This window comes from Betta splendens, chromosome 9 (assembly GCF_900634795.4).
Source record: "Betta splendens chromosome 9, fBetSpl5.4, whole genome shotgun sequence".
Classification (NCBI taxonomy): Eukaryota; Metazoa; Chordata; class Actinopteri; order Anabantiformes; family Osphronemidae; genus Betta; species Betta splendens.
Genome location: NC_040889.2, coordinates 8,880,398 through 8,908,166, shown reverse-complemented (window position 1 = coordinate 8,908,166; position 27,769 = coordinate 8,880,398). Strand labels below are relative to the sequence as shown.

General features: G+C 47.1%; 2 protein-coding genes across 9 annotated transcripts in view; both read left to right on the top strand.

The window, feature by feature from the left end:
• Nucleotides 1-651, top strand: part of chchd3a (coiled-coil-helix-coiled-coil-helix domain containing 3a) — a 43,253-nt gene extending 42,602 nt beyond the window's left edge. Inside the window, exon 9 of the mRNA XM_029162821.3 lies at nucleotides 218-651. Within this exon, the coding sequence (XP_029018654.1) occupies nucleotides 218-241 (24 nt within the window). The 3' untranslated portion in view covers nucleotides 242-651. The remainder of the gene's footprint in view (nucleotides 1-217) is intronic.
• Nucleotides 652-13,718: 13,067 nt separating this feature from the next.
• Nucleotides 13,719-27,769, top strand: part of plxna4 (plexin A4) — a 153,087-nt gene continuing 139,036 nt past the window's right edge. For 4 of the 8 annotated variants that reach the window (XM_055512168.1, XM_055512167.1, XM_029163426.3 and 1 more), the window contains exon 1: nucleotides 15,555-16,026. The gene's annotated coding sequence lies outside the window, so the exon portion shown is untranslated. Of the gene's footprint in view, nucleotides 13,897-14,029; nucleotides 14,120-15,552; nucleotides 16,027-27,769 lie in introns of those variants that run through there. The other 4 variants (XM_029163423.3, XM_029163424.3, XR_008695782.1 and 1 more) reach the window with 4 other exon arrangements.

Sequence of the window (27,769 nt, the reverse complement as noted above, 5' to 3'; positions counted from 1 at the left end):
GGCCCATTTTCATCCAGTGGCATCAGCATCACATTTATTGACAGGAAGTGGTTGCACGTACTGTGTAGTAGTTTACCTCTAACACAGACGCCGCTGCCCTTGGCTTCCTTCTGTACATGAACTATGACCTCTTTATTGTCCTCTCAGGATAATTTTGCTTCTTCTCTTTATTTGCTGTGATTTTCTCACTTCTCTTACTTTTGGTTTTCGTCTGCAGAACAAGTTGACGACCGGGGGTTAAGGAACAAAGACGCAGCGAAGAGTTTTTTTTCTGTGGGATTACTGATGTTCGAGCGACTGACACCAAACACAGAGGAAGGAGCCGGCACCAAGACACAAACCCTCACACACCAAGTGGAGACCTGAACCAAACCACACTAGAGGCACTGAACGCAGCAGCCTCTCCCATGACTCCACCTCCCTCCCGTCCTCCTGTAACCGTTGTCTGTGTCTGCTGTGAGATTAGCATAGAGGTGGTGGCCCTGGTTACAAGCACATACAGCGTAGCATCCTGTGCATGTCCTCGACTTTCTATCCATCAGTTTGTGTAAGTGTGTGTTAGTAATGACGCAATCATAATGTTGAGTTCTCCACCAACAGACTTGTGACGGTGTCTGATGGTAGGAAATAAAAGACGAGACCATGCAGGAACTGTTGTTGAACTTCCTTCTATCAATATTTAGTGGCCTGTGTCTCTTGAGTGCGTGCGTGTGTGTGTGCGTGCGTGTGTGTTTTATGCTAATTCCGAGGCGGCGTTGTGCGTCTTTGATGGATGTGCAGCCCTCATGTCACCACGACATTTTGCCAAATGGAGGGAACGAGCCCGGATGAACCGTGGGGGAACCGCCGGCCTCAGATGTCTTTTAGATTTTAATCTATCCTTTCCTCTGATTCTGTCTCTCTTGCTTTGTTTCTCTAGTCGTTCTGTGAATTGTACCAGTTCAGAGTAAAGAGCAGGCATCTCTACTTCTGTGTTTCCTCTCGCTCATTCATCTACTTCTACTTTCTCTCCAGTGTGTGTTTTTCTTATTCTCCCGGCTAATTTCAGACGGGCCTTTTGAGAACCAAAACAAACCCAGAGCCTCCATCCAGCTGCTCACGCTCTCTCTCTGCACAATGGATCACAGCGACAGCAACGTGTCGCCGGGGGAAAGTCTCAGCATCCGAGTCTGAGGGACAGTGGCTGTGTCGGAGGTGGACACCGGCAATCGCAGAGGAGACAGTATCTTAATGCAGCATCAGAGTGTGTGCGTGTGTGTGTGTGCACGCGTGCATGTGGTTCATTGTGACTAATCCCCCTCGGTCTGTCAGTCAGCTGTCCTTTTGATTTCTGACTTTTGGAGTCTCAGAGGGGTCAGAGGTCGACTTCCATTATTTGTGTGTGTTGCTAGGGTTTTCTAAAGGTTGGGGATAATGGGTGTTGAAGTTCATGGCAGGTGTCTCTCCACAGAGCAGCGTAAGCTCCATGTCCCCCCTCCCATCTTGTTCCGGCTGTTTTTTCCCCTGGTTGCACTCTCTGACCCGCTATCTCAGCGCCAACATGTGTGCTTCAACCGGGTGTTCTGCCTGTGATGAGATTAGATCCTCTTTAATATCATTACAGCACAATTATAGAATCATGAGGTCTGAACATGGCACTTACGTTTTTGTTTTATTTTTTTTTTCTCAGTCACAACCTCAACAACCTTTTGAAACATTCAAGTATTAAAGGAAATCTGTAGGTCTTCTGAAGCTACAAGTTAATGAATTTCCTAAGAATTACAAGATCAGATTTAAGATTCATCACCACATAAAGAATGAGCGTGTGCAGTGCAGGACGTGTGGGGTGAAGTCTGCCCAGTCCCAGGAGAAGATCAGCCGTGAAACCACTTCCCTTTAATGGAAGGAGCGTCCAGGCCGATCTGAGGGCTGGTGATGTCATCAGTATCGGTGCTTGGATGGAAGACGTGTGGACAAACAAAGCACCTTCTCAGCCGGACACTGGGAGGTGTCTGAGGCTCGCTCCCGTCGCCCTGCTCTCCTTCCTGTCGTCTTTGCAGCGAAGACGTCGTTTCCTCTGTCCATTAGAAGCCCGTGGACATAAAGGACGTCAGCCCTCGATGTTTGTGATGAGTCCATGTGCTGTCGCTGCCTCTTAAAGTGCTCTCACTTTGTTGCTCTGACTCCGTAAAGCATTTAGAATCAAGCTACAGTCTCATTTGGAGGCTTTTATGATATTTTGGTCTTATTTCGTGTGTTCCCTGCAGAGAAACACACACAAGGAAGCACTCAGATACAAAAGACGACATCCTCCACAACGATGACTAATCGCATTCAGTTTAATGACCTCTGAAGTTTTTCCCTTCGACGGTTTCTCCTCACGCTCTCTACTGCTTTTATCTGTCTGTGCCTCCCTTTGTGTCCTCGCATTCTCTCTCTCTCTTTCTCTTCTGCTCTTTTTTCTTTTTTTTTTAGTACTTTTTATCCACTTCCTCATTTCTCTCATCATCAAGGATGGCGACGAGCGGCCCGGCAGCCGGGGAGGCGGGTCCGCTGGCGCTGATTGGCTCCCCTTGCTTGCCAATGAGGTGTGAAGCCGCTGTAACTCTACTCTGAGGGCCGCGCTCTCACACACACACACACACACAGGACGCATTTAAGGACTTGACGAATGCATCGTCCTACACAGATTGGAACGACAACAGAAGACCATCTGAAAATGTGCTTATTGTTATGACAAGGACGTGTCGTCCTGCTTGGACTCGCGCACACACACACGCACAGGGAAATGTTGTTGATTAGCGGTGATGCCAGTGGCCCTGCCGTACACTCCATTCATGTAATGGGCGGGCAGATGGCAGGCCGCGCCGTAGCCTCTGCTTAGGCTGATGGCTCTATCCGTCAGGCGGCTGCAGCCTCCCCGTGGCCCTGCGCCGCCGTACAATTTATGGACTTCCTCGTCGCTCCTCTCCTCCGCCGCGCTTATTTATTGCTCCTTTTGTGTTTGTCTGCGCCTCCTCTCCTGCTCTCTGTGAGTCGGTGCCAGCGTCTGCCTCACTGCGGCCCAGACTTTGCTCCGTCTTCCCACCTTTTTAGGTTTGGTCACACAGGACACTTACAGCCCGGGTTCCAGTCTCGTCTGACTCAACGCGGCCAGTTCATGAAAAAACTTTGAGTTGATGAGAAGTGAGGAGCTCTTAGCTCCAAAGAGAACGGAGACAACAACAGAACAAACACTTGTTGAAGACGTGCTCAGACATGGGTGATGTGGTCGTACCGTGTGTGTGTCTGTGTGTGTCTGTGTGTGTGCGTATGTGAGAGACGAAGCTTCCTCTCCAGAGATGAAGTGAGCAGTAATGAGGCCCTGAGCTGAAGATGCAGCCCGACCTCCAGGGGAGGAGCGTGACCTTGAAGACCAGCTATTGGAAAAGTGCATTTGTTTCAGTATTGTCATTGTTTCATGAGGCCATAAACAACGCGCGGCACCGCGTCGTTCATCTTTTTCCACTGCGCATGTCCATCTTGTTCCTGTTGTAAGACGAGAATGAGCAACAGATGCATGACGTATGTCTGTTTGTCACTGACTCCTCCTCCAACACATTGCAGCAAATCGTTCGTTGAAAGGAGTAAGATGTGAATGTGGTAATGAGGAAAACTGACTGAGGTTTTACTTTTCTCAGCTCATTTGCGTTTGAACGTTTGTCTGGATTAGTGGGTTTGCTGTCGTCGGTCGCCTTCTGTAGTTACACCTGTACAGCTGATTCACTTCATGGTGTATCTAATGAAGTGGTCAGCGAGTGTGTTCTCACACACACACACACACACACACACACACACACAACAATAGGTACAGGTAGATACTCTGAGCATCACGTTAGAAATGCTGACGCCTTGAGTCAGTGGCTTCTAAACCTGTTTCATGGCCCTGCGTAAGCCTATCCACCCGTGACCCGCAAGAACCCAGTTCAGACTAATCCTCACAACTGTATAAAATGTTTTCTCACCCTTCAGAAGAGGATTTAAATTACTTTACACCCTGGCTTGTCTATGATGTGGCCTGCAGCTGCTGCCCGGGGCCGTTCTGCTGCTTGGTTTTGTGCACAAGGCCAGAACCGAGGTCCGTTTGTATGTTGTGGTGCCGTGCATGCTGCAGAACTGTGGCTGCCTTTCGCTTGTCATGTGAGGAGCAACACCACCTCAACAAACACAGCTAAAGTTAAAAAAGGTCCCCACAAACACAAGAACCACCAAGGTGACACACACACACACACAAGCAGGTGTTTGTTATTTACTGTACAGCTTCAGCTGATGCACATTGAAAGCAGGGGGCTGGAGGGCAATGGCAGAGTTATGACACATTAAACACACACACACTCTCACACGCTCTGTGTGTGAGCCCTCATTGTCCCCAGCTTTATGGGGCCTCGAGGCATTCACAACACAGACACACTCAGATGTGATTATCCTCATATGTGGGACTGGGTCATATTGGCATGGCTGACATCATGGAGTCATCATCATCATCATCACCATAAACCCTGCACGCACACACAGCAACAGTCTAGCACGGATCGTGTTTGTGTTGATTGACACGCACTTTTAATTTTATTTTTAATTTCCTCCTCATTTTAATTTTCTCAAGACACAATCGACAGAAACTTTGGCGTGTTGTTTACCTCAGATGTAGCGGTTGCCACGGAAACCAATCATGTCAATGTCATAATTGAATCTGCTTTTAGTGCAAAAACAAAAAATACAAGCTCCCGCACACGCACTCCACCGCCACTTCCCCATCGGGCCGTGCAGAGCTGCTCTTCTTCGGAGTGAGGCGTCCTGAGTGCAGCGTAATCAAAGGCCTTTCATGGGGCAAAGACTGATGGCTTAATTAGGCCCGCTAATTTTAATCACACTTAAATATTTATAAGGAGGAGTTCTTTTGTTTGGCCCTGACCTTTCTCTGGAGCTCATTAGCATGGTTATTATTGCTGCTGGTGTGTTTGGCCGTGGCGCTTAGACCGCGGGGCCCGTCATTGATTCGGACGGCGCCGCGTCCGCGCTCCGTGTGAGCGACGTGGGCTTATCGCTCGTTGGAGTTTAACCCTGGAGGCGCGAGACTGCTTTGTGCCTTTGTGTGTGTGTTTGCGCTGCTGAAGGGGTCGATGGGCAATATCTTATCAATGATGGGGGCTTATTGTGTTTAAGTGGCAGTAAAGGTAATAGAAGCAGGTCTGTAAAACTAAAGGATGTTTCGGTGCTTGTGTCTGCTCAGCACTTTGAAATGGGATTACATGGAACACACACACACACACACACACACACACACACACACACACACACACACACACACACACACACACACACACACACACACACATGCACAGTCTATACAATGTGTTGCACAGTCCCTGTAGTGCTACTCTAGCTACTCTAGTATCTGTAGTATCAGTGGCTCCTTATTACTGTTCTTGGAATGAATTTGCCTGTTTAAGATCCCAGAAACTTATTCTAATGACAAGTGCTTTGGGGTAATAAACATCTTATGCTCTGAGGAGAAATGATTGTGGTGTTTTAATGAAAACCATTAATCATTCATTGTTATTCTCTCTCTATGAGCTTCTGCGTTAACTTTTTTTTTTTTAATTACCCTGCAGCCTCCCCATCCCCAGTTTTATCCGCAGCAGATGGGCCACAAACGCATAAGTTGCGCATCCAGGACCTCTTTTAGCTTTACGTTATGTTTTCCATGACCGATCCACGGCTTTAATGGCGTATTTACTGTTACTGTATGAGAGTAGGAAGAATTCGGGTTGAACAGGTTGTTGAGCAGGACTCTGTTATAATAGGTAAATATAGAGTGCAGTGCTGGATCTGAGCTGCTGCGTGTCTGCTGGTAAGAGAGAGAAGAGAGTTGTGGAATAATGGCGCCCGCCGCTGTTTCTCTCGCAGCCCTGTAATCACTAAATGCCGTTTGGGGAAGTGACCGTAAGCACTTCAAGCCACCTACGTGTTTCACAATCAGACCGATGAATAAAAGATTTGAGTTTCGAGTGGCGGCGTTTGGAATTTAAATGAGTGGAGATGTGGGGCCGTGGAACAAAGCCCAAAAGAGGCCGAGCGGAGTTTGTAGCGACTCCCGCCTCAGCCTGCTCACGCTTTCCACCACTTGTGGAGGCGGAATAAAAAAAAAAAAAGCTGTCGTCGGCGCGTTGCTCACCGTCGCTGCCTTTAAGAGTGAGACGGGTGAGCAGGTGCAGACGTTCTTACCATCTCCAGTTGTCTTGATCCCCCAACCAGCCACTCTGCCGGGATGTTGAGGTTTGAGTTGAAACCAAAGAGGATGCAGACGCGTGAGAGCTAAACGTGGACTTGAAACATTTTGTAACTTGCTGTATTTTTTGATTTTTCAGCAACAGCAACAGATCTAAAAAAGAAGCGACGACTTCAGAATATTAGAGATGTTGCCTTCAAGGACATTCAAAACAATAAATAGATAAACACAGATGCTTTGGACACAAAATAGAAATAATAATAACAGTCAGGTATTTCTGGATGTGCTCTGTGTTTGTGACCCTGACCCACACGTGAGCTAATGTTTACATACACGTGAACCAACGGATCCCACATGTGTCGAACCATTATATTCATGTTTATCCCCCCAGCAATTTAGTGTGGATCTGCCACAGCTGGCAGCTGGACAGGTGTTGAGTGGGACAGCTCCTCATCACTAATAACCACAGCAGGAGACGCACACTTACATACAGACACACACAGACAGACAGACACCCACAGCAGGTGGCTTCCTGTAACAGTGTCAGTGTTGTTGTTTAATGTCCTGTCGACGCTGAAACTGAGCTGTGGATGTTCCATCGCAGGGGATGAGATGATTCTTCCTCCTATCTTTTCTCTATGGCATACAATATTTCGTGTTTTTGGCATTTACTGATAAATAATAAAGGATGAGGCAGAAATGTTTTCTCCCAGTCCTTTGCATTGGATTTACTACACATTTAGTGCTTCAAGATTTGCACCTGTAATGTGATTTGTTGCTTTTATTCTTAGCATAAAGCGCTTTAATGTGTAACCTGAGTATCTGTGTGCGTGTGTGTCCTTGCAGCAGGTTCAATATCTTAGCTGGTGACATGGAAGGACTTGAAAGAAAGGAGGATGGCGCAAAAAAAGAAGGCGCGAGAGATTAGAGATTGATTATCGATCGGCGTGGAGTTGTCAGGAGGCCGAGGAGAGATGGAGGAACAGGCTCTTTTCCCTTTGTTTGTATTGTTTTTTCCCCCTTGCCCGGGTTCATCGACTGAGTGGGAGATTGGCGGAGAAATAGAGCTGCACAAAAGGATCATGTCATTCCTCCTTCATTTAGCTTCTCTGCTTCGCCCCCTCGACTTGTGCCGGGATCTCATTTTCGCACCGGCGTTTAGAAAATATTGAATTAAGGATGAAGGCTAGACAAAGGAAAGCAAAGAGGCGACGAAGGAGCTGAAAGAACAGGAGGCGAAACACTTACATACTGCACGCATGCAAACAGCTTTGACCCCGGATTAAACAAATCAACGTGACCTTGGACTTTTCAATTCCCAAGTCAAACACAGGCTCATTAAAACGGGTGTCGTCCCCGGTGCTGCTAGGAATCACTGCCACTCGCCTCATGTCATGGAAACACACATTTCACACAATCGCGTCCTTCATTTCCATTCAGATGACACCAATGCAAATGCTCCTTATCAGTGATGACCGCGTGTGTTCCAGAGGTCGGTCGGTCCGTGCGTCCGTGCGTCCGTCTCACCTGCCTGTATGTGAGCATGCGTCAATAGAAGCCCTAGACTTAATTATTCCATTAAGGAGCAGCAGAGTGCACCGACTAAATCAACAGCCGCTCGCACGCACAAGTCAGCTTTAAACACTGCGCAGTCAATAAACCATTTCCTGCGAAGGTGGAGTGTGTGTGTGTGTGTGTGTGTGTGTGTGTGTGTGTATTCTTTGGCCCGCGGCTTGTCTCCTTGAGCGGCGGGGAGCGTAAATCCACGCTGGCCTCTGTGAGCTTTGCGTGTGTCGGTCTGAATGGGAGGATGAAACACAGGATGAAACCTGTGTGTGTGTGTGCGCGCATGTGCGTGTGTGTGTGTGTGTGTGTGTGTGTGTGTGTTTGGGACACACATGCTGCTGCCTGTGTGCAGGACTGCAGCAGTGTCCTGCTCTCCGTTCTCCTCTGCACACTTAATGAGTTGTCCTGGGATTTGAGGCTGCTTAACACAAGCACAGTTTTGACTGCTAGTCTTGTGAGGACCATCACTGACATAAAACCTTTCCTGCAGCATCTTATTTTAACCTAATCCCAACTAAGTTCAAACTCAGACTCTCAGCCCATACCTGTACTTTATCAGTATGATGTCATCAGTGTCTGTGATGATGTCACCTCCGTGTCTCAGATAGATCACATGCAGTATAAGTTACGTCCCAGTGATCAGTGCTGAGCGGCCATCTGCCTCCATCGGTTCACTGATGACAGCTGTTGTACAGCGAGCATATTCATCATGAGAAAGTAGCACTGCATGGTGAAGTATAAAATATGGAGAGTAGAAAACGTCTGGAGACTGGAGCCCAGAAGCAGACGACAGACAGACTGCAGTTAGAGGAGCCACATCCTCCTTCAGGAGCATGAAACTGCCTTAAACGTCACCTTGTTGCTCTGTACAAACACCCAAAAAGAGAGAGACAATAATACCATGTGCCTTCATTTTAAGTCATTTGCTCAAGCATCAAACAGACGTCATTGCTTAATCTCACAGTAGCATGTACATGTATAATGTGTCTGTAGAGAAGGTTCCCATCAGAGAAATGAAGTTTAATATATATATTTTTTGTCTTGGCTTCATTTCGTGCTGCTCGTACTCATGTGCGGACAGGACTGTACGCTCCAGTTTTGCCTGTATGTAACTATGAGCACAATGCGTGCGAGGAAGCCAGCGAGAATGAAAATGGGCGCGATCACTCACACCATCGCTCCTCTTTCAATCAATAACCCTGTGATTCTAATAGACATTGATTGCATCTGAATCCCAGATCCCAAGTCACAAATGTGATTATAAAATGGCCAGTCCTGACACTTTATTGAAAACAATGAGGCTGGAAGCAGAAACGGGAGGAGGGAGGCAGTGGGAGTGACTGGGCCGGGGAAGATGGATTAATCTCCCGCTTGTCAGTTCGCTGAAGTCGTCTCCTTCATCCACTTCTTTTGAGGACCTTGGTGTGTGTGTGTGTGTGTGTGTGTGTGTGTGTGTGTGTGTGTACACGTGAACGTGCACGCTCCTGGATGTGAGATGTTTGGATGGCCAAAGGAACAATGGGGGAGATCCAGTGGCTTCTGTCACAGCAGGACTCGCTGGAACCTCTTACATCTCAGCTACAGAGATGAACCTTTGATGATGAAGTCAAATTACTGCTGATTTAGATGAACTGCTTTTGCTGTAAATAACCCTTCAAACACACCAGCGGCATTAATAATGTACACAGAGCTCTTGCTTCGTGTTAGTCGCCGAATTGAAATATCTGCCAGTCATTTTAAAGTCGTGTTCAGAATTTTGTCCGATGACAAATTGTGTCTTTAAGAAACACCAGGCGTTGCTGTAATTCATCTATAATTCATCTGGACACAAACAGCGTCCTGCTGCTTCCTACGTCGCTCTGCTCCGTGAACACGGAAACAGAACGCGCGATCGGCGGCGGCAGTGATGAACTTTCCGTCCTGCGCCGTCAGACGCTCCTGCGCGGCGTTTCATCCGTCTCTCCGCCACGTGCGCGGGTCGCAGCTGCGGACTGATCGGCCCCGACCCTCCGCCGCGTCCACCGCCTCCGCCGCAGCGAGCGGAGCGGCGCGGAGCGACTCGGCGCGTCGGGCTCGCGCTGTGATTCAAACGGCGTTCATTTGCTCCGCTCTGCCGTGTTTGTGAGAAGCGCGCTCTCCCGTTCGCTCCCGCAGGAGCGTGATCGTGAAGTGATCGGCCCGGCTTTTCCCACCTGACCCCGCGGGTGGCGGTGCACGCGCAGTCGCGTGTTTCCCCCTGCGTTTATTCACTTTTTCATCATCAAAGCTGAAATACTGGGGTTCTCAAAGCAGGGTGGGTTCAGGGCCGGCGTTAAAGCCGGTTCCCTCGTCCATCCACTGACAGTTATTCACGCTCTCTGCGCTTTGTTCGACCCACAGATCTGAACGCGTTCGCTCGTGTTGTCTTTCGTCTCGTACATCTGCGTCTTTGATGCGAAGCGGCGTCATTGTAGCGTCGTCCGCGGCGCCTCCGTGCTGAATGAATGCGACGCAGCCTGTCACTCTGCGTACGGTGTTTATGACACGTATTCATGCATGCATAATGGCCCCATTTACGGCTCCTCCATCACACTCGCAAGACTGATCAATTTAAAATGTAAATGCGTTCCCTCCATGTTCAATCAATTAACAATGAGAGTAAAATGTGTAGTTAAGGTAATGTTTCCCTTCCTGTTCCTCCCCATCAGTTTAGTGTTATTATGTTCATCATCGTGTAAAGCCTGGGGTGAGGTTTTAGGCTGTGGATCGCGTGGAACATATTTGGCTTCAGTCACGTGGCTTTGCCGTTTTCAGTGAAGCCGTGACCGACGGAGGCTCCATTCATGTGTTCAACGGAGCACACGTGCGCCTCTGGGCCTGCGATTTGTTTGTGCTGTCGTTTCCTTTTGAAATCTTCTTGTCTGCAAATATTCACGCGCGTCGCACCGGGACACGTGTCAGGACGGGTTGGAATCACGCGCGTGCGCGGAGACGGCCGCTCGCACAGGCGGCTCCGTCTGACAGTTTAATTGCAGGTCGCAGCGGCCAGAAATAAACCCATCACATGCCCCGAAAACATTCTTCCACACACATGTCCATTAGTGCAGTCAAGAAAACCACCACAGGACAGGACGATCTGAAGACGCGCATCCAGGAAACAACGTTGTAGTTTGTGTCGCTTGTGTGTAACAGCGGCGTCCTGATCCGGGCTTTTTTTGATAGCTGTGTCATATGTGTCTAGTCTCCAGGCCTCCAGCCATCTGCAGGGCCGGTCCCAGTGGAGGAGTTCAACTCTGGGGTGTGGGGGGCAGAAAGGAGCCCGGTGGGAGTGGCCGCCTGCATCTCCATGGACCTGGGAGCCTGGCTCTCTGGAGGACTAGCTGGCAGGGTATGGCTCACCTGGCCCCGGAGCACTGGGCTGCGTGGACAGACAGGCAGGCAGGCAGCTGCTAGCCTGATGGGGAGGCCCACGGAGAGGATGCACGGGTGGATAAACACACACATTACGTGGCGGAAACACACAGGTGCACACATTTTCACAAGGAGCTGCGAGCCATCAATATGCAAAATAACTAATTATATGACTAAGTGACATGTTCAACACACTAATCCATCCACCCCCATGCCACAAACCACACACACGCACGCACGCACACACACACACACACACACACACACACACACACACACACACACACACACACACACACACACTCCAGGTATGCAGAAATGTCACTTTCAATATAATTTACTATCCAATAGCTCACTATACAGGCAGAAAATTGAAAAGCTATTTACAGTCCAAATCAATAGGATATCAGGGTGTCATTCAGTGTGTCCATAAAGCACATAAAACTTCATTAACGCAACGACATGCTAATAGATATTGTACAAAAATGTGATATCATGGCCGAGGCTGACATAGCCAGTGTTTCTGCGTGATTTAAACCAGGAAGACGCGGGAAGGGACGCTTATGAAGACGGACACACTAAATCCGGCATCACCGCTGACAGCTCATAAATATTATGGTCTGTGGCGGAGAAATGACTTGTAAATTGACCATAAGGCAGCTTTATATACTTTGCATGCGCGGTTCAGCAAGCTGACGCGTCGAGGGATGTACTGTAACAGATGATGTGCGTGTGTGTGTGTGGGTGGATGGTGTGTGTTTTGGGGCCTGCAGGGGGGGGAAAGGGGAACACCCTCGGGAAGACTGGGTCCCCGCAGGCTTAAGATAAACCACATACAGCTGTGTTTAACGGGGTCGGCTGAGTTAATTCATAAGGACGCGACCGGGGCTCATGGGTGCACGCGTGCAGCGCGGGGCAGGATGGGGAAGGCTGTTCCAGCTGGCAACGGGGTCCGCGCGCACATATGCCTGCCTCCGACCCGCTGGACTGCATGAAAAGCTTCATCACAGTCGCCTCCATAAGTCATGGACTCATTTGCAAGACAAGTGGGGAAATCGGAGTGGTCAGCGCATTTTAATGAAGAGCCAAGCGCCGAGTCGGCGTCTCCTTCGGCTCCGCCCTCGCATCGTGGACCTGCAAACAGCTGAACTGAACCAGCTCACATTTGTATGTTAACACTTGTCAAATACAGGCATGACTTGTCCTGTCGTCGCTGTCGTCTAATCCAGTCAGAAATTACACGTTCGGGTGCAATAAACTCAACAGTTGTAATTTTGTCATAATGTTTTTGTCAGTCTGTCATGGAAACCACAGTACAGCAGGGCACGTTCACGTTCTCAGCAACTTGCATAAAAATGCTTTGGGGCCACAGCATAGGCTTTTACACCACCCGCCCTCTGTGACCCAGGCCTGGACAGCGGGTTTGGGTTTGTGGCGTATGGCCAGTGGGAGGTTGGGGTGCGAGCCACTGACCCTGGGGTTAACAGACACCCACACCACCACTGAGCCTCCACTGCCCTCAAATAAATGCAAACTTTAAAGTGTTCACCAAGAACAGTCACATAAACATATCCTAAAGAATCACTTTAAAAAGAATAGTCGTTGGATCATTCTGTATATATTATATTTTATATAATATCACGCCAATGTGTATCTAATTCATCCTAAATCTAATTAAATATGAATATAATATAATTAAAAGAAACTAACTTTCTTCTGAGTTAATGTATGCTCATGCAGCATAGAGAGGATGCTTCTTTGTGATAAAAAAATAATTACACAAACCCATTATCCTCTGGTCCAAGGCTGTTTGATCTACAGTTGGACCCATGACCTCAACTTTAATTTCGTTAGGTCATGCAATGCTGACCCTTGGTGGAATTGCTATTGTCACTGTGGATTGAAGCGGTATTGATTTGCTGTGCTGTTGATATTGAAATCCACAGATTGTTGATTTAGCTCCGCTCGTGTTGAACAATTAAATGAAGACAATAGGTGGGTTGATCTGTACGCAGTTTCACCCTTCAAATGACTCCACGAGATGCTCTCAGCGTCTGTCACGACACTAAAGTATAATAAATGAGCACACACCTGAAACGGACTAAAATCAATGGGCTGTCAAAGAGATTTTAGTAAACAGAAGTCACCCCTGAATTCACAGCTATTGTTGATTCATGGTGGGAACTGGTTCACAGCAAGTCTGTGTTACAGGGGGTATAAAAAGCTTTGTTGGTTTTTACATTTATTTATTTACAAAAAGCTATCTTAACCATTTCTAGCAATTCTTCAACTGCTATTACTTTATAATGTCTTGTGATCCAGCCTTTCCAAAGTCATAATATTTTAATCCAAATGAAGAACTAAATTGACTTTAATTACTTTCATAATTTTAGCACAAGAAAATGTTAAATTTAATGTAGAACTACGTGCATTTTTATTTATTTATTATTTATTTTAAAATTATGACTCTGAAAACTGCTGCCGCTAAATGCCGCACGTGTGGGCGTGGTCAGTGTCACGTGACGACAAGGGCAAGAAACGGCGCGAATCAGCCGCCTTGTTTACAAATCCTAACGGTTTTACGTTTCCTTATTTTCCTTTCTTTACCTTCAGCACAGATTTGAGACTACTGCTAAAGATATGAACGGCTGTACTGACATATCAGTTAAACATCCAGGGGACGTATTAATAAGGTATGTTAGTTCCTGCTGTGAGCGTGCTAGTCAAACGTTCACGTTAGCATTAGCATTGTCTCGGTTAGCTGCACAATAAACTGTCATTTTTGGACCAAAGTAAAGAATATGACGCAACGGGTGCTCCGTTCAGGCTCGTGGAGCTCCCTGGGAGACCGGTGATGGCTGACACGTCACGGCCCCCAGTGCCTGAGAGGATTCTCACCTTTACCTGCCCCATGAAGTAAGTCTCATATTTATTAATATTTCATGATCCTATGGTTACCGTTGATCTACATACGCCGTGGTGGTGTGTGTCGGGTTCTATACAGTCAGACCCACTTCTTTAAATCAGTCAAAACCGCAGAGCCACGTTGCCTGTGCCGCCATCAGTCAGTGTCAGACGCCGCAGAGCGTCTTTGTCCTGTAGGTGGGGCTCTGATGCAGTGTTTAAAGCCCTGTGGAAGCGACAGCGGGGAGGGAGGACAAGGAGGAGGGAGAGGGTGATGCTGCAGCCACGGGTGTCTTCCTAAAAGACATGTTCCTTCTCTGTTCTCTGGTGCTATTAATTGTTTTTAATCATGTGTTTTTTTGGTCAATTGCTTGTATTGAGCACAACAGATAAACCCCGCCGATTTTATTTTGGCATTTAAAATAGCTAAGTATTTAAACTGATTAAGGTTATTAGAGAAAACACCAAACGTGCACAGGATTTTGTGCGAATTTATCTTATTATTTTATAATCTATAGGCTACAATAGAAACATGTGCCAGACCCTGTGCTGTTAAACGCCTGTTTACCTAATTAGTCTTTAGAATATTAATTAGTTAATGTACGGCTGGTGAAGCATATCTTATTAAAACACCATCAAAGAACAGAAATGCAGATTGTAATGGCCTGCAACGATGCAAGTGTCGTAATTATGATGCAGCCCTGCCTAATCTCTGCCTCTAACTGATCCCGCGATTAGATATTCAGATCTGATGATCTGATCATTCCACCCCGGCTTTGTCGCGTATTTGTGTAAATGTGCACAAATTCCCCTTTGGCATCGCCAAATCCTATTCTCACCGGGGTGAATGCATTACATAAACCTTTGCCTGGCTGCGGGACCTGTACCCGCTCGCTGCATAAACCTAGTTCAACAAACCACGCGCGTTTTAATCTCGTGTTCTGTCACATCCACGCAGTCAAGGGGGCGGAACTGCTAAATTTGCAAAAACAACTTTTTCAGATTGTTCTCGTTACGAGCGTTTCCCCGCGTGTGTGGAGGCGCTCCGGGAATCGACGCGGCACTGCCGTGAAGGAGAACTGTCTGGATACTTCTGTCACTTTAAAATGCATTAAATCATAAACCGGATCGTGGTAATAAATGGCTCGCTGAGACGGACATTGTTCTGTATAGTGCTCATTAACGCGCATTAAGCCTCTTTAGGGTAGTTGCCAAGAACCTAAATGTAACCAGAGCGCAGCCCCTCCAGATCCGCGATGTTACTGCGGGCGATACAGGATCCTTGGTGAAAACAGTCCCTCCTCACTGCCTCTCTACCCGGTTCCCCCCGAGGCAAAAGATCCGCTGCTGGCTGCAAACTCTAAGGCAGCGCACCTCTCTCTCTCTCTCCCTCTCTCCAATCCCTCCGCTCTCTCTCTCTCTTTCTCTCTCTCTCTCCTTCGCACTCCGCTGCAGCACCCTCAGCACCTCAGTCGAGCAGGAGCACCGCACTGAGTCACATCTATACACGCACACATACACACATAACACGCACACACACGCACACAAGCACAGCCTCCTGCGGTAATCCCGTGCGGCGCAGCGGCTTTTCCAACGGCATACCAAGTGCGTCCGCGCCGGGAGATGGGAGGCGCAGCTCGCGGCTTCCTGAGCGCTCAGAGCGGCGTAGTAGACTCCTGCTGATCGGGGATGCTGCCGGAGTCTGCTGCTATTTCTCATTCCCGTGCAGGAATCGCTTCCAAGCTGCACCTCTGTCGGGGATCTAAAGTGGACACGCCGTTTGATCAGGATATACACTGTTCTCAGCATTTGTGATCTTTTTTCGGAGGGGGGAGTAATCGGAGTTGGAGACTGCTCTGGACTTGCTTCTTATCCGCAGTGTCGATGCGGCTGTGAAGTGATATCTGCATAGATTACAGGTAAGCCCAGCGCTGCTTCCCACCGCCGGGGCTCGGGGTCCTCGCGGGCTCTGGTGCCCTTCCAGGTCTTGGGGGCGAGGCTGTCACTGCACCATCCAGGTGATGGGAGGCGGGTTGCACCTGTTCTAGATGCGCCATGCCCGCGCGGCGTGCTCCGGCCACGGGGCGGGTTTCATTCCGAACCGGTTCGTTCGGAGCTTGCAGCAGATCCCGTGGAGGCTTGAAGAACGCGTGAATGACTTCGTATTGCGTTCAACTTGGGACCTGCGCTGTTTGGCGCGTCACTTGCCCTTGATCCGACGCGCGTCCGGGACAGCCGCATGCTCGAACCTGCGCCCGTCCCTCTGGCAGCGTTCGACTCTGAAGGTTACAAAACTGAAGGGCTGCTCGGGGATTCCGCGTCGGGATTTACGCAGTGACTTCGGGGACGAAGCCAATGCGGAGGACTAGCGCTTGTGGGCACGCAGTCTCCTGGACCTGCGTGCGGGGCTTTCAGACGTGGCTCGGCAGCACACACGGTCTGATGCGTGGTCTGCACATGAGCTTGTCAACACGCTTCATGGCACGTTTAAAACCTAGAGGTGACTGGGGGGTGTAAGCGCATTGCACGGTGATAAACACGGTGTGGTTATTTATAAAAAGTTATTTCATCCATCTGGAGGGATTTTATGCAGCCTGCAACTATTGAAGCGTGGCGCCATAGAGCCTTTATAAAAGAGTCTGTACCAGGGTTTATATACCTTTGATCATCATGTGGTCTTAGTGCAGTCGCAGTTATTTGAGTGGTGTTTTAATTTGTAGGAAAACTGGTATTGGTTAGTGTAAAACGACCCCTGGTTCATTTATTCTTGTGCTGGGACCAGTCTCCTCTCAGGTCTTTTGGACGTGACTGTGGCTCAGTCGGCACCTAAGGATGGGCTTGACTTCAGGGATGCTCATGAAATGGTCTAACATGACAAGTCTGTCACTTACTGTATATTACAGTTTGAGCATAAAAGTCATAGGGTCATGATGGATGTACGTATATTTTTACATAATTGAAATAAATTAAATTAAGGAGTATATTTTGGAGACAAAATATTTAAATGTGATTCTACAAATGTTACAGTCGTAAATGTCCTTAGAGTATTTACATGTTGAGCAGATATGGAATATTAAGTGACTGAGAGCAGTTTTACAGTTCACTGGAGACTAGAAGTTCATGGCACTGACAAATCGCAGTTGAACAAACCTGGTGCCTTTAAAGTCAGTGATTTAGAGGCACTCGCATTCATAGATCACCTTCTTTGTTTGCCGCACTGTTCCTTGTGGGGATGCTCGGCACGGACTGAGCAGAGATGCAGCGATAAGCGTAATTCTTCGGTCCACGAAGGCTGACATTGTACACGTCACGTTCAAATGAGAAACAGTTTGCTACTTGATCAACGCTGTTAATTTGGCTCGTACACAGATGTTTCTGCGGTTCAGTTCCAGTCTTGTCATAGGTTTTTGATTTCAGATGTAGTTTTGCCTCCCTGGTCTCCCTGGTGTCTCTCCCCGACTCCCTCCTTTTCACCCTCTCTCGCCTCCCGTGCACAGAAAGCAGCTGCTCAAGCCTATGTAAATCGCAGATCTCTAGTAGGGCAGTCACACGAGTCCTCGGAGAGCCTCTGCCGGCTCCTCGCTCTATCCACCTGCAGTCCACACTGCATCAGTTCAGTATTTACACACTGTTGTTGTTACTAAAATCTGACTGACAGACACTTTTAATGATCTCACGGTATTTTAATAATGCACACTCAACAAATTGTGACTAAAGGAGAGAGGCTGTATGCTGGGAAATCCATGAGGGGCAGTGTGGCTTCACAGGCTGGTGAAGGGGATGGATTGATCCCATATCCAAGGTTTTAATCGGGTGTTTTACTGTGATGTTTCTATGCTTAGTTAAATGTTAAATGTTTGTTTTTGATATGATAAAATTTCCCCTACTGTGAGGTGGCAGGAGCAGAGCACTGTGATAGTTTTGAACGTGAAAGTTCTGTATTGCACAATAGTTTGACACCAGTTTGAAATGTTGCATGTTAGTTCTTGTTTATCCTCCCGTTAAGTTAAAAACAAGCGGGTCGTCTGAAGGACAGTGGTTTTTCATTGTAGTCAAAGAGTTCAGTAAGTACTGTACAGTAGGTGGTTTGTGCACCATCTGTATTTCATATAAATTTGCACTCATAGCGTACTTGTTGGGCAGCTCTCAAGGAAAAACATTTAGTCTGTCGGCGCTTTGATAATCTTATCTCATCTGTATCTTGGCTTCCTTTCACTAAATTCCAGCTCTACCCCAAACTTTTAAAGAGTGCGAGCTGCTCATTCTTGCACCCTCTCTCCCTCCCTCCCCTCCTCGCCTCCTCATCTCTCCCCGTGCGCCATCCATCAAGGCCTGCCTCGGAATAGGAGCAGCAGCTTTTATCAGCCTGTAAGCACCTCATATCGACGCCGTACCCCCTGTCTGTCAGCCAGTGTTACGGCTACTATGCAAGAGTTTAGACCCGGAGAGCGTGGCCTTGTCAATATTATGGCTCGCTAATGGATAAACTCCTTCTTCGACCTTGGCAGACATTCTTTGCATTTTAGGGTGGTGCACTTGAAAGGAAAGCCTCCACAGATAATCTTTGCTGTGTGCTCAAGTCGTAGGGGGGTGGCGTGAATGAATGACAATGGGGAACAGATACAAATGTGTGATAGGGGTTTGGGACAGATTCAAGCGGAAGTCTGTTTGTGTGTCTGAGTGGGTGTGAATGATGCATCCGTGACTGGCCTGGCGAGGCGCTATATGAATACTCTGGTCTCAGAGATGTATCATCATGTTAGACTGAATGACGTGTCTGTGGATTGGACCTGAATGGAGCTCTGTGTTTGTTCTCATTCTCTTGCTGCTGCTCTCTTTATCACTAGTTTCTCTCTCTCTTTTTCTCTCTCCCTCTCTCATTCACACACAAACATGCGCGCGCACACACACACACACACACACACACACACACACACACACACACACACACACACACACACACACACACACACACACACATACAGCCCTCTGGGCTGTGACAGGACTACCAGACACAGGCTAGTGTTCCAATTATCCCCCCTCCTCCCTAACGCCACCAAACACCACAGAGGAGATTGCAGATTCTGTTTCCATGTCACCAGCATTTCCTCCCACTAGAATCTGTCTCCCATATTTTGGGACAGTCAGACGCAGTTCTGTAAAAAGCTTTAGCTCCTCAGTTAAATGTGGCCTGTGTTTATTTGTTCCATTAGCGATTAGGTTTTTTTTAAAGAGAGCTAAATTTGCAGTAATATATTTTACAAGAGTCATTCAATCACAGCTTGCCCTGGTCTGTGACGTAGGACTCGGACTCTATTATGTTGTAGTTGACACTTCATTAGAGGCTTGATATCACTGACTGACTGCTTGATGGTTTTCATCTAAATTCCAATATTGGGGGAGGATTCTATGCTACATTAAGAGAATAATTGCTTACGAGCATATAATTAACCCCTTGGTTATGCACCGAAGGGCTGCAGGGATGACAGCAGGGGTCTGGAGTGAGCATCAAACAATAGGAGTTATGAATTCTATAGGGAGGAAGTAATATACGTCACGATTTAAAAGAAAAACAACCTTTGTTCTTGTCTGAATCGTTTACTCAGCATATGAACGGCATATAATCATATTCTGTATATGTAGGTGTACGCACACGATTCCTGCTGGTGGGAACTTTTTTCATTCTCCAGCCACAGGCCTATTGAGCTGTCATGTGCCTTTATAATGGGTCCCAATACATGTACATGCTACTATATCACACTTGCGCCACTTTTATTTTCTCCCTCCAGCCTTCTCTCATGCTTCCTTTCATCTTTTCCTCAACCTCTCTCTCTTTTTGACTGTTTCTGCCTGCAGCCCTCTCCTCCCATATCTTTCTGCCTCACTGTAAGCTGCCAAGTACATAACTTTATAACTTTATCTGCGTGTGTGCGTGTGTGTGTAACCGGGCAAATAAACCCTGCCTATGACATTGGAATGACCTATGAGGCAGAAAGTGCGAAGGCATGGGATGTTTTAGATGGGAATCAGTGAGATGTGGAAAGGCACCGACATATCAGCCGCTTTGCCAGACTGCTCCTTTTGATAAGAGCATATTAAGCGTTTCTCCCAGGTCTCTATGATTCATATGAAGCTGTGAGTCTGATAAATAAACAGCTCTCTTTGATGCGGCGGCAGATGACACGCTGAGGCATATTGGCTCTTATGTTTGTGTGTGCCAAGCCGAGCATGACAAGCAGTAAATTAGTTTTGTTTCAGATGCATGAAATGATGAGAAAATTGCAGCCAGCATTACAGCATTTTTCCCCCACTTGCTTGCTCTTATTTGCTCCCTCACTGTTGCCTTAAGTCCGCGCAAGGATTAGGCTCCTAATTCTGTTTTCATCTTCCCTGTCGCACAGAAGCATGGGCTTGCGTGCTCAAGTATGCATGCGTGTATGAGTTCACTCACACATTGTATTAATCCATCAGAGGTATAATATTTATCGAGGAACGTATGAGCAACATGTGCATTTTGCTTATGACTTGTAATTCACCCCCCTGATGCTGCTCCTGAGCTCACACCAACTTTGTTTTCTCCTCTTCAGCCTTTGATATGTGTTGTGCTGGAATATTTTGCCCTTTCTTTGAGCATCAGGCTTTTTTCAACCTGAGGAGCATCCTCATTATTTACAGTGGTACTGTAGGTGCTGAAAGAGGCTCGGATGCTGTAACTACATTGAGATGTTTGTTGTCTATATCCACGTAGATTTTATTAAGTGGTAAATGTTGGCCCTTTGAGCAGTGCTGACAGTCGTGCACCCTTTATTGTCTCCTCTCGTTTTTCCTGGCTGCTCATTGTCAGGGTGTTAGGGTTCATCACTATGCAGCGTTACAGTGATAATGAGACAACAGGCTCAGGAAAGGCCCATGTCTCCCTGTATCGTCCCAACTCCTCCATCCGTCATCTGCACCCGAGCCTCCTTCCCTCAGGACATATCAGAGTCTAGCAGCATAATGTTGGGGATGTTAAAGAGAGGTTTAACAAGGCTTACATGGGGTTTTCCTCTGTGCGTGTGTGTTTTCTCTGTTGATGGGATATAGAATGGCTTGTGTGAATGCAGTGGTTGACTCTTAGCCAGGGCTCACATCTTGCCAAATGCTGGGGAGAAGTTGTATCGTTTTACATTTATTTTAAGACTTTGATTACATTTAGGTATTGATTTTTTCACGTCTGACCAAATTTCGCTTCCTCTTCCCCAGTTTCGTGAGTCATTAACTTGGTTAATCTGCAGTGCGTTTAACCATGATGTCATCCCATCAGCTGTGACACATCACGCTTTTCCGCTCTGTCCCCTGAAGACTCTTAGGACGCCTTAATCTTCCTGCATCACTGCTTTGCTCGGCATATAGATAACCTATTAAAATTTCCACTGTAGTGACGTACGTACTAAAAAAATACCTCTAGCCAAAGACAGTGGCATTTATATGTACAGGCTTTGTGCTGATACAAGCTTTTCAGCATTAAGCAAACATCTAGCCTGTCTTCTGACTCCCACACAGAGTAATGCAGTACTACGTTTTTCACTGTACTTCAAATCTCAGATGCGTAGGAAAGGTTAGCTGGTTTGTTGTACTGGATCAGGCGTCCTTCCTCTTTTTCTGCTGGCTCACAAAAGGCCATCCTCTGTCTCTGAGTCTGCATGTGTTGCTGTGATGAAAGCATGGGTTCTCGCAGAGGTTCCCATCCCTCCCTCTCTTCCTTTGTCCATCTGATCTTCATTGTCATGGCAGTCCTTCCAGCTTTGCTTCACATGGGTTGTTCCGGGCCCACCGGCTAATCTGGCAAGCAGATAGTTGGTTATATGCTGTGCATGTTTGTCCATATGTAAGTCAAAGTGTGTAACAGGTTTTCCTCCATGTCTGTGGGAAACGCAATGTGAAGAGGTAAAGCGCGCAGAGAATCAAAGTCTCAAATGGCCATGACCAGTAGAGAAACGAACGCAGGGGAGGAGGAGAGGGAGGAAGAGAGAGGAGGGGTGGAACGGCGGATAACAATTTGCATCCTCTCACATGCCACCGTGAACGACAGCTGGCTAGAAAGCTTGTCTGATGTGTTTATGCCATAGGCTTTGTGGGGTAGACTGAAAGGGAGAGGGAAAGTTTTGAAGGTAGGCGAATGGCAAGGAGGCCGGGGGGTGCCTCAGAGAGGCTGTTAATGGAGTGTAAACCTGCCTGAACTCAGTTCACCCCTCTGTCAGAAGGGGAAGTGACTCACACACAGTGTTGAGGTTGTAAATTAAGAGTGGGACACTGTTGATTGGTCAGTTCAGGAATGTGTTTTACATATTTGTGTTGGAAACTCCACATTTGCATGCAACCGAGGCCACGTTTCAGTAGTTTTAGTGTGATGGTTGGAGGATCACGATGTTGTGGTAGGAAGTGTGACTTGGTTTGTGTCTTCTTCTAGAGTGACATCAGAGTTGATTTGAGCGTGTGTGTGAACCATTTCACCTCCTTACGATCCTGTCCTCACACGCTCCTCTGTGCCCCAGGGCACCGCAGACCAAATGCTGACATTTTGCTTGTGGTGCAGATACATATTGTGCTTCTCATTACACACACATACTGTACATATCCACTCAGTGTGACTGTGTTAGTGTGTGTGTGTGTATTACACCTATAACACAATCAGTCTGTTTCAGTGTAGGCAGCAAAATGTCTGACTGTTGTGTACTTCACCTTAAAACCCACCTTAATGAGCACAAGCTTTGCCTTGTGACGTGAACGTCACTCCATCATTGGACTCATCAATTAAATATTAACATTTTCATAACGAGCCCAAAGGAGATTCTGTTCTGTGCTGCTAATTACCGACAATTATTGCAGATTACTGCCAATTACTATCTATTATGTCACGATGCCAACATTAGCTTAAGAGTTTTGATGGATGCACATTTTTCCTCATTAAACTGTTGAAGCATGACATAAAAGGGAAGAAGTGTTTTCATATATGTGTGTACAGTCGTAGCGTGTTAAGGAATAATTGGAATCGAGCACAATTCAATCAGCGTTGTTTGTAATGGTAATGACATCAGTGTTATGTCAGTGTTGCGCAGCATAAAATCACTGACTCTTGAGTTTATCGCTTTTACTTTGACCTTTCATGGAAATGACACATTCACTTCTGCTCATTTTATCTTGCCAGCTGCTGCTGCTTCCCGTTCTCTGCCTCAGCTCTGTCTCCGGCGGTAGTTACAACACAGCACCTTTGGTGAATGTGCATGAAAATCGGGTATCCTAGCTGCCACTCTTGACACACAGCCTGTCAAACTGCTCATTTTTCACTTTTTGAGACCATTAGTGCAAGCTGTGAGAGCAGACGTTCTGTCTTCACTAATATGTCCCAGATTCACAGTGCGTTCTGTACTTGGGTACAGGCCAGGTACAGGGTACCAGGATCTGAACATGTGACTTGTGAGCCAGATGACGAAACGTGGCATACTTTAGTTCTTCTAAAAGAAGCCTCAGATGTCAGGCCATACTGCTCCCACCAAATGACCCATGAGCAAGTGAAAGTGAGCGGTACAACTCCAACTGGTAACTGTAGCAGGATGTACTGCAAGTGTGAAAAAGCAAAACAAAGGAAATGACAATTGGAAGCTTGGCGGCCGGGCGGGTGACCTCATTCCAGCTGTGCGTTGTACCCCAGCAGCTGAGATCTTTAAGACTCCTCTTCATCACCGCCACGGATTATAAGGCAAAGCTGTAATCCATGTGCTTTGAGTAAACCAAATCAAGCACCGCACTGATGAGGCTCGCAGATGTGCACGGCGCTCCTCCTTTGTGTGTGTAATGGAATGGGATGGATTAATATGACCGCATTGTCCAGCAGTTTATTCCACGTATTTTTGTATTTGGCGCGCCGCATGCAATGCAAACTGACATCCAGTACATACTCATGCCTTGGTAGGTATCTTACGAACAAAAGGAAGGAGGGGTTGTACATAAAGCAGTTTAACCTTTCATTATAATCAGCACAAAGCCTTCTGAATGATCACGCTTTCATGTGTAAGATGTTAATCTCAAAGGTCATGTGAGCTTTAATGTGGTTTAGTAGCTGTAAGAGGAGGCAGTGAATACAGACAGGTCGCTGATAAAAGGAAGACACAGACATAGAGACGGAAAGAAAGAATCAATGCAGAGGAAGCGTGAAAGCACTTCTATGGTCAGTGAGTGCAGACCCTTTTATTTTTGCATGTTGCAGACGAGCCACAAGCTGAAACCAGGAAATAAGCGTCGTTCTAACTGTGTAACTGGATTTGTTATTGACAGCGACGGTTATTTGTCACAACTGAGTGCCTGCTACTCCACGCAGTGGTACAAGTTAATACAAGCTCAATTCAAAGAGAGCCAGGGGTTTTTAGGTCTGTCTGCCTGAGACGAAGCCAAGTCAGGAGCGCAGCTGTTGTGAAATCTTGTTACGGCCACTTTTGCCAGGTGCACTTTGAGTTTCCACTGTGTGTGAAAAGTGTCGGACAGATAAAAGTGACTTGGCTCAGTTCTGCTTTTACCAGATAGTAAAATGTGCCGTGACACCTGTGTCGTGGGCATTTGACAGTTCTGTGGGCTCCTTTTGTTCTGTGTGGCCACATTTAAATAGAAGCCTGCGCGTTTGTTTTCAGCGCCTGCGTTTCTATCGCGCTGTTGTTCTACATCTGAGGATATTCAAATAACACGGTAATCATTTACATGTGCTTCCCCTGAAGGTGCTAGTAGTCTGTGGGCTTGTCTCAACCAGGATCACAGCTATTCAGCTCATCGAGACTCTTCCCTCAGGCTGCACGCGTGTGTGTGGGGGAAAGTGGAATGTCTGTCAGTGTGTCTTCATGTCATGGCTTAGCAGCACAAGCGCCGGTGGAATTAATAACATTCTAAAGTTTTGACAAATTTATTCACGTCGTACCAAATCCATCGTCACTGGTAATTACACCTGTGCTTTCCTGCTGTCAACAATGAAATATGTGCACTCACTTTTGCTTGTGCATTCGTACAAAATGTTCTATGTGAAAGTTGAGCCTTTTCTCCCTCCCTCTGAACTGAGAAAGAGTTTCTCATCACTTTACTTGGCAGCAAGGGCCACCCATTACACATGAACAGCTTAGTAAATGGTGACGAGACCCACTGTCTGTCTGCTTGTGTGGTTCTCTGTCTGCGGTGGAGCCTGATAATTGCCACTTCCATTTCACACTGATGTTACTTTACTGTAGCCGTCTATAGGGGAGGCCTCCCTTTCCCTCCGTCTCAGGCACAGTCTTGCATAAGATGTTTATTATGATTGGAGATCTAAAATGTGCTGCATGCAAAATGAAGTGCTGTACTGTAATTCCTGATTTATTACCTGCTCCAGTGGCACTGACATGCGTGGAGATTACTAAGTGAGAGAGGCAGGTGTAAAGAGAGACGGGAAGAATGAGAGGCTAATGTGAGAAATAGCTCAGTTGTCAAATTTGCAGAAAATCAACTCTAAGTCTAATCGGCGAGCCCGACTGTGTGATGATTAAAACCTAAGGTCACCCTACGCCTGCGTATGTGTTCGGATGCTTTAGATTGTGCTTGCTGGGCACATTGGCTGATGTATGTGCATCTGCATGGCCACACTGATGTAAGAGTCAGGCTTCGTTTTGATTGTTTAGCAGCATCACAGCAAAATCCTGCCTTGAAGGGAACAGACAGCAAAGCGGTTTCTGTCTTTTTAGCCAAAGCACGCAGGCATATGCACACAAAATACACTGACTAATGTGCTGCTGTAATGTTTCTACTACTGCAATGAAACGTTCAGTCGATCCAGCTTCAAGCAAAGTAGGACTCATAATTAATTACTGTGTCAAAAGAAAAAAGGGAAAACACTAGAAACCGAAGAGACAAAAAAACTGGCCAAGGGAGCGGACAAGGGAATAAGAGAATATAGAATAAAAGGAGAGGAGGTGGAAATTTGAAGGGCTGATGATACGAAATTACCGAAGAGCAAAGTAAGAGCCGAATGGACAAGATGTACATGGAAATCAGAGTGGATGGACGGCGAAAGAGAGGGAAGACGTGTTGGGACTCACGATGGTGCCAGGCGGCAGCCGAAGGAAGCGAGAGCTGATTTGTCTACGCGGCCCTGCATTCCTGCCTGCCCGTTAGCGCGGGGAATAGGGAATTGGAGGGGGGCGAGAGAGAGAGAGCGAGAGAGACAGACAGACATAGAAATGATAAAGGAGCGAGATCTAGAGGCTTTGAATTTGTTCTGTGAAGCCACTGTCACACAGCGCCTAGCAACAACATTTATGAAGGATTTTTGGCTGCAGTTATAGTAATTACTGCTTAAATGAGTTTATGTGGCACAATGTGGCTGTGACTAGGAGGCAGTTTGAAGAATGATCTTTGTCTGCACCAAATGTCATTTCTCCCAGTTAAATAAGGATTAAACGCATTCTAAAGCTCAGCGCCAGTCATTTATTACAACATATGATTGATTACATTTTTACAAGCCCCAGTGGAAATAATAAACGGACTGACCATGTGCCACTGTGGCCAGCAGCGCAACCTGTAATTCTTGTTAGTTTGTTTGCAATAATAATAACCCTCCTCTTACACATACAGTACCGTGGGTACCCAATATGTGATCGGTGTGGAACCCATAAGCTCCTCCCACGTAGGAAGTTGGACGCAGTCTGACCCAGCGCGTGTGAGGCGCTGATGGCTGGCCCGTGAGCTCTTCAACGGTCCTCCTAATGACATTAGAGCCTCTTGATCTGCACTGATGATAGCGCACTCCACCAACCTCCACCTGCATCAGCAGCCGTCACAGAGGCCCAGCCTGAGCCGAGGGTGTGTGTGTGTGTGTGTGTGTGTGTGTGTGTGTGTGTGTGTGTGTGTGTGTGTGTGTGTGTGTGTGTGTGTGTGTGTGTGTGTGACCTTACTTAGGAACCAAGGACTGTTAGAGTGCTCTACTCCCGCATGGCTGTGTCGCTCCCCGCTCTTGTTGCAGCGTAGTTATACCTCTAGTGACATTGTATTGAAAGACACAATGCAGGGATGAGTTTTTTCCTTTAGGGGCCTGACTTTGAGTGTGTGTTTTAGAAAATAGGAGTGTCTGAATTTCATCCTTGTGAGGAGGATTAGGAACTCTTAGATGTGAAAGCGTAGAAGAGGAGTGGCTGAATGAAAGGAAGTGTGCAAAGAGGGGGATCGGCAGATGTCAGCTATTTCTCTAAACTCCAGAGGGGTTGTCCAGTTGGATCTTTGCCTAGACCCCATCTTTGAAACGCTCTGACTCATTGTAGGAGAGTGAGAAGCAGAGACTGACAGATAGCCAGCAGGAAAGCAAGGAAATGGGTGACGCAGAGACTGTGTTCACGCTCGACGCACTTAGAGAGGATCGGAGAACCTCTGCATCACCGATCGGCCAAAAACCAGCATGGTGAAATCATTAAGATTTTACAACAGTGCTCGCTTTAATAATTAAAGTGCGTTTTGTTCGCTGCACGTTTCTGCTGTGCCTTCGGTTTTGCTGTCATTCGAGTGGCACGAACCCAGTTGACAGTGCAATCTGAAGGCTTTCTTTGTAATATCAACAGCTCTGTGGTGGATTAGACCTCCTAACCCTGATCTAGACGGGGTATCTTGTGACAGTAA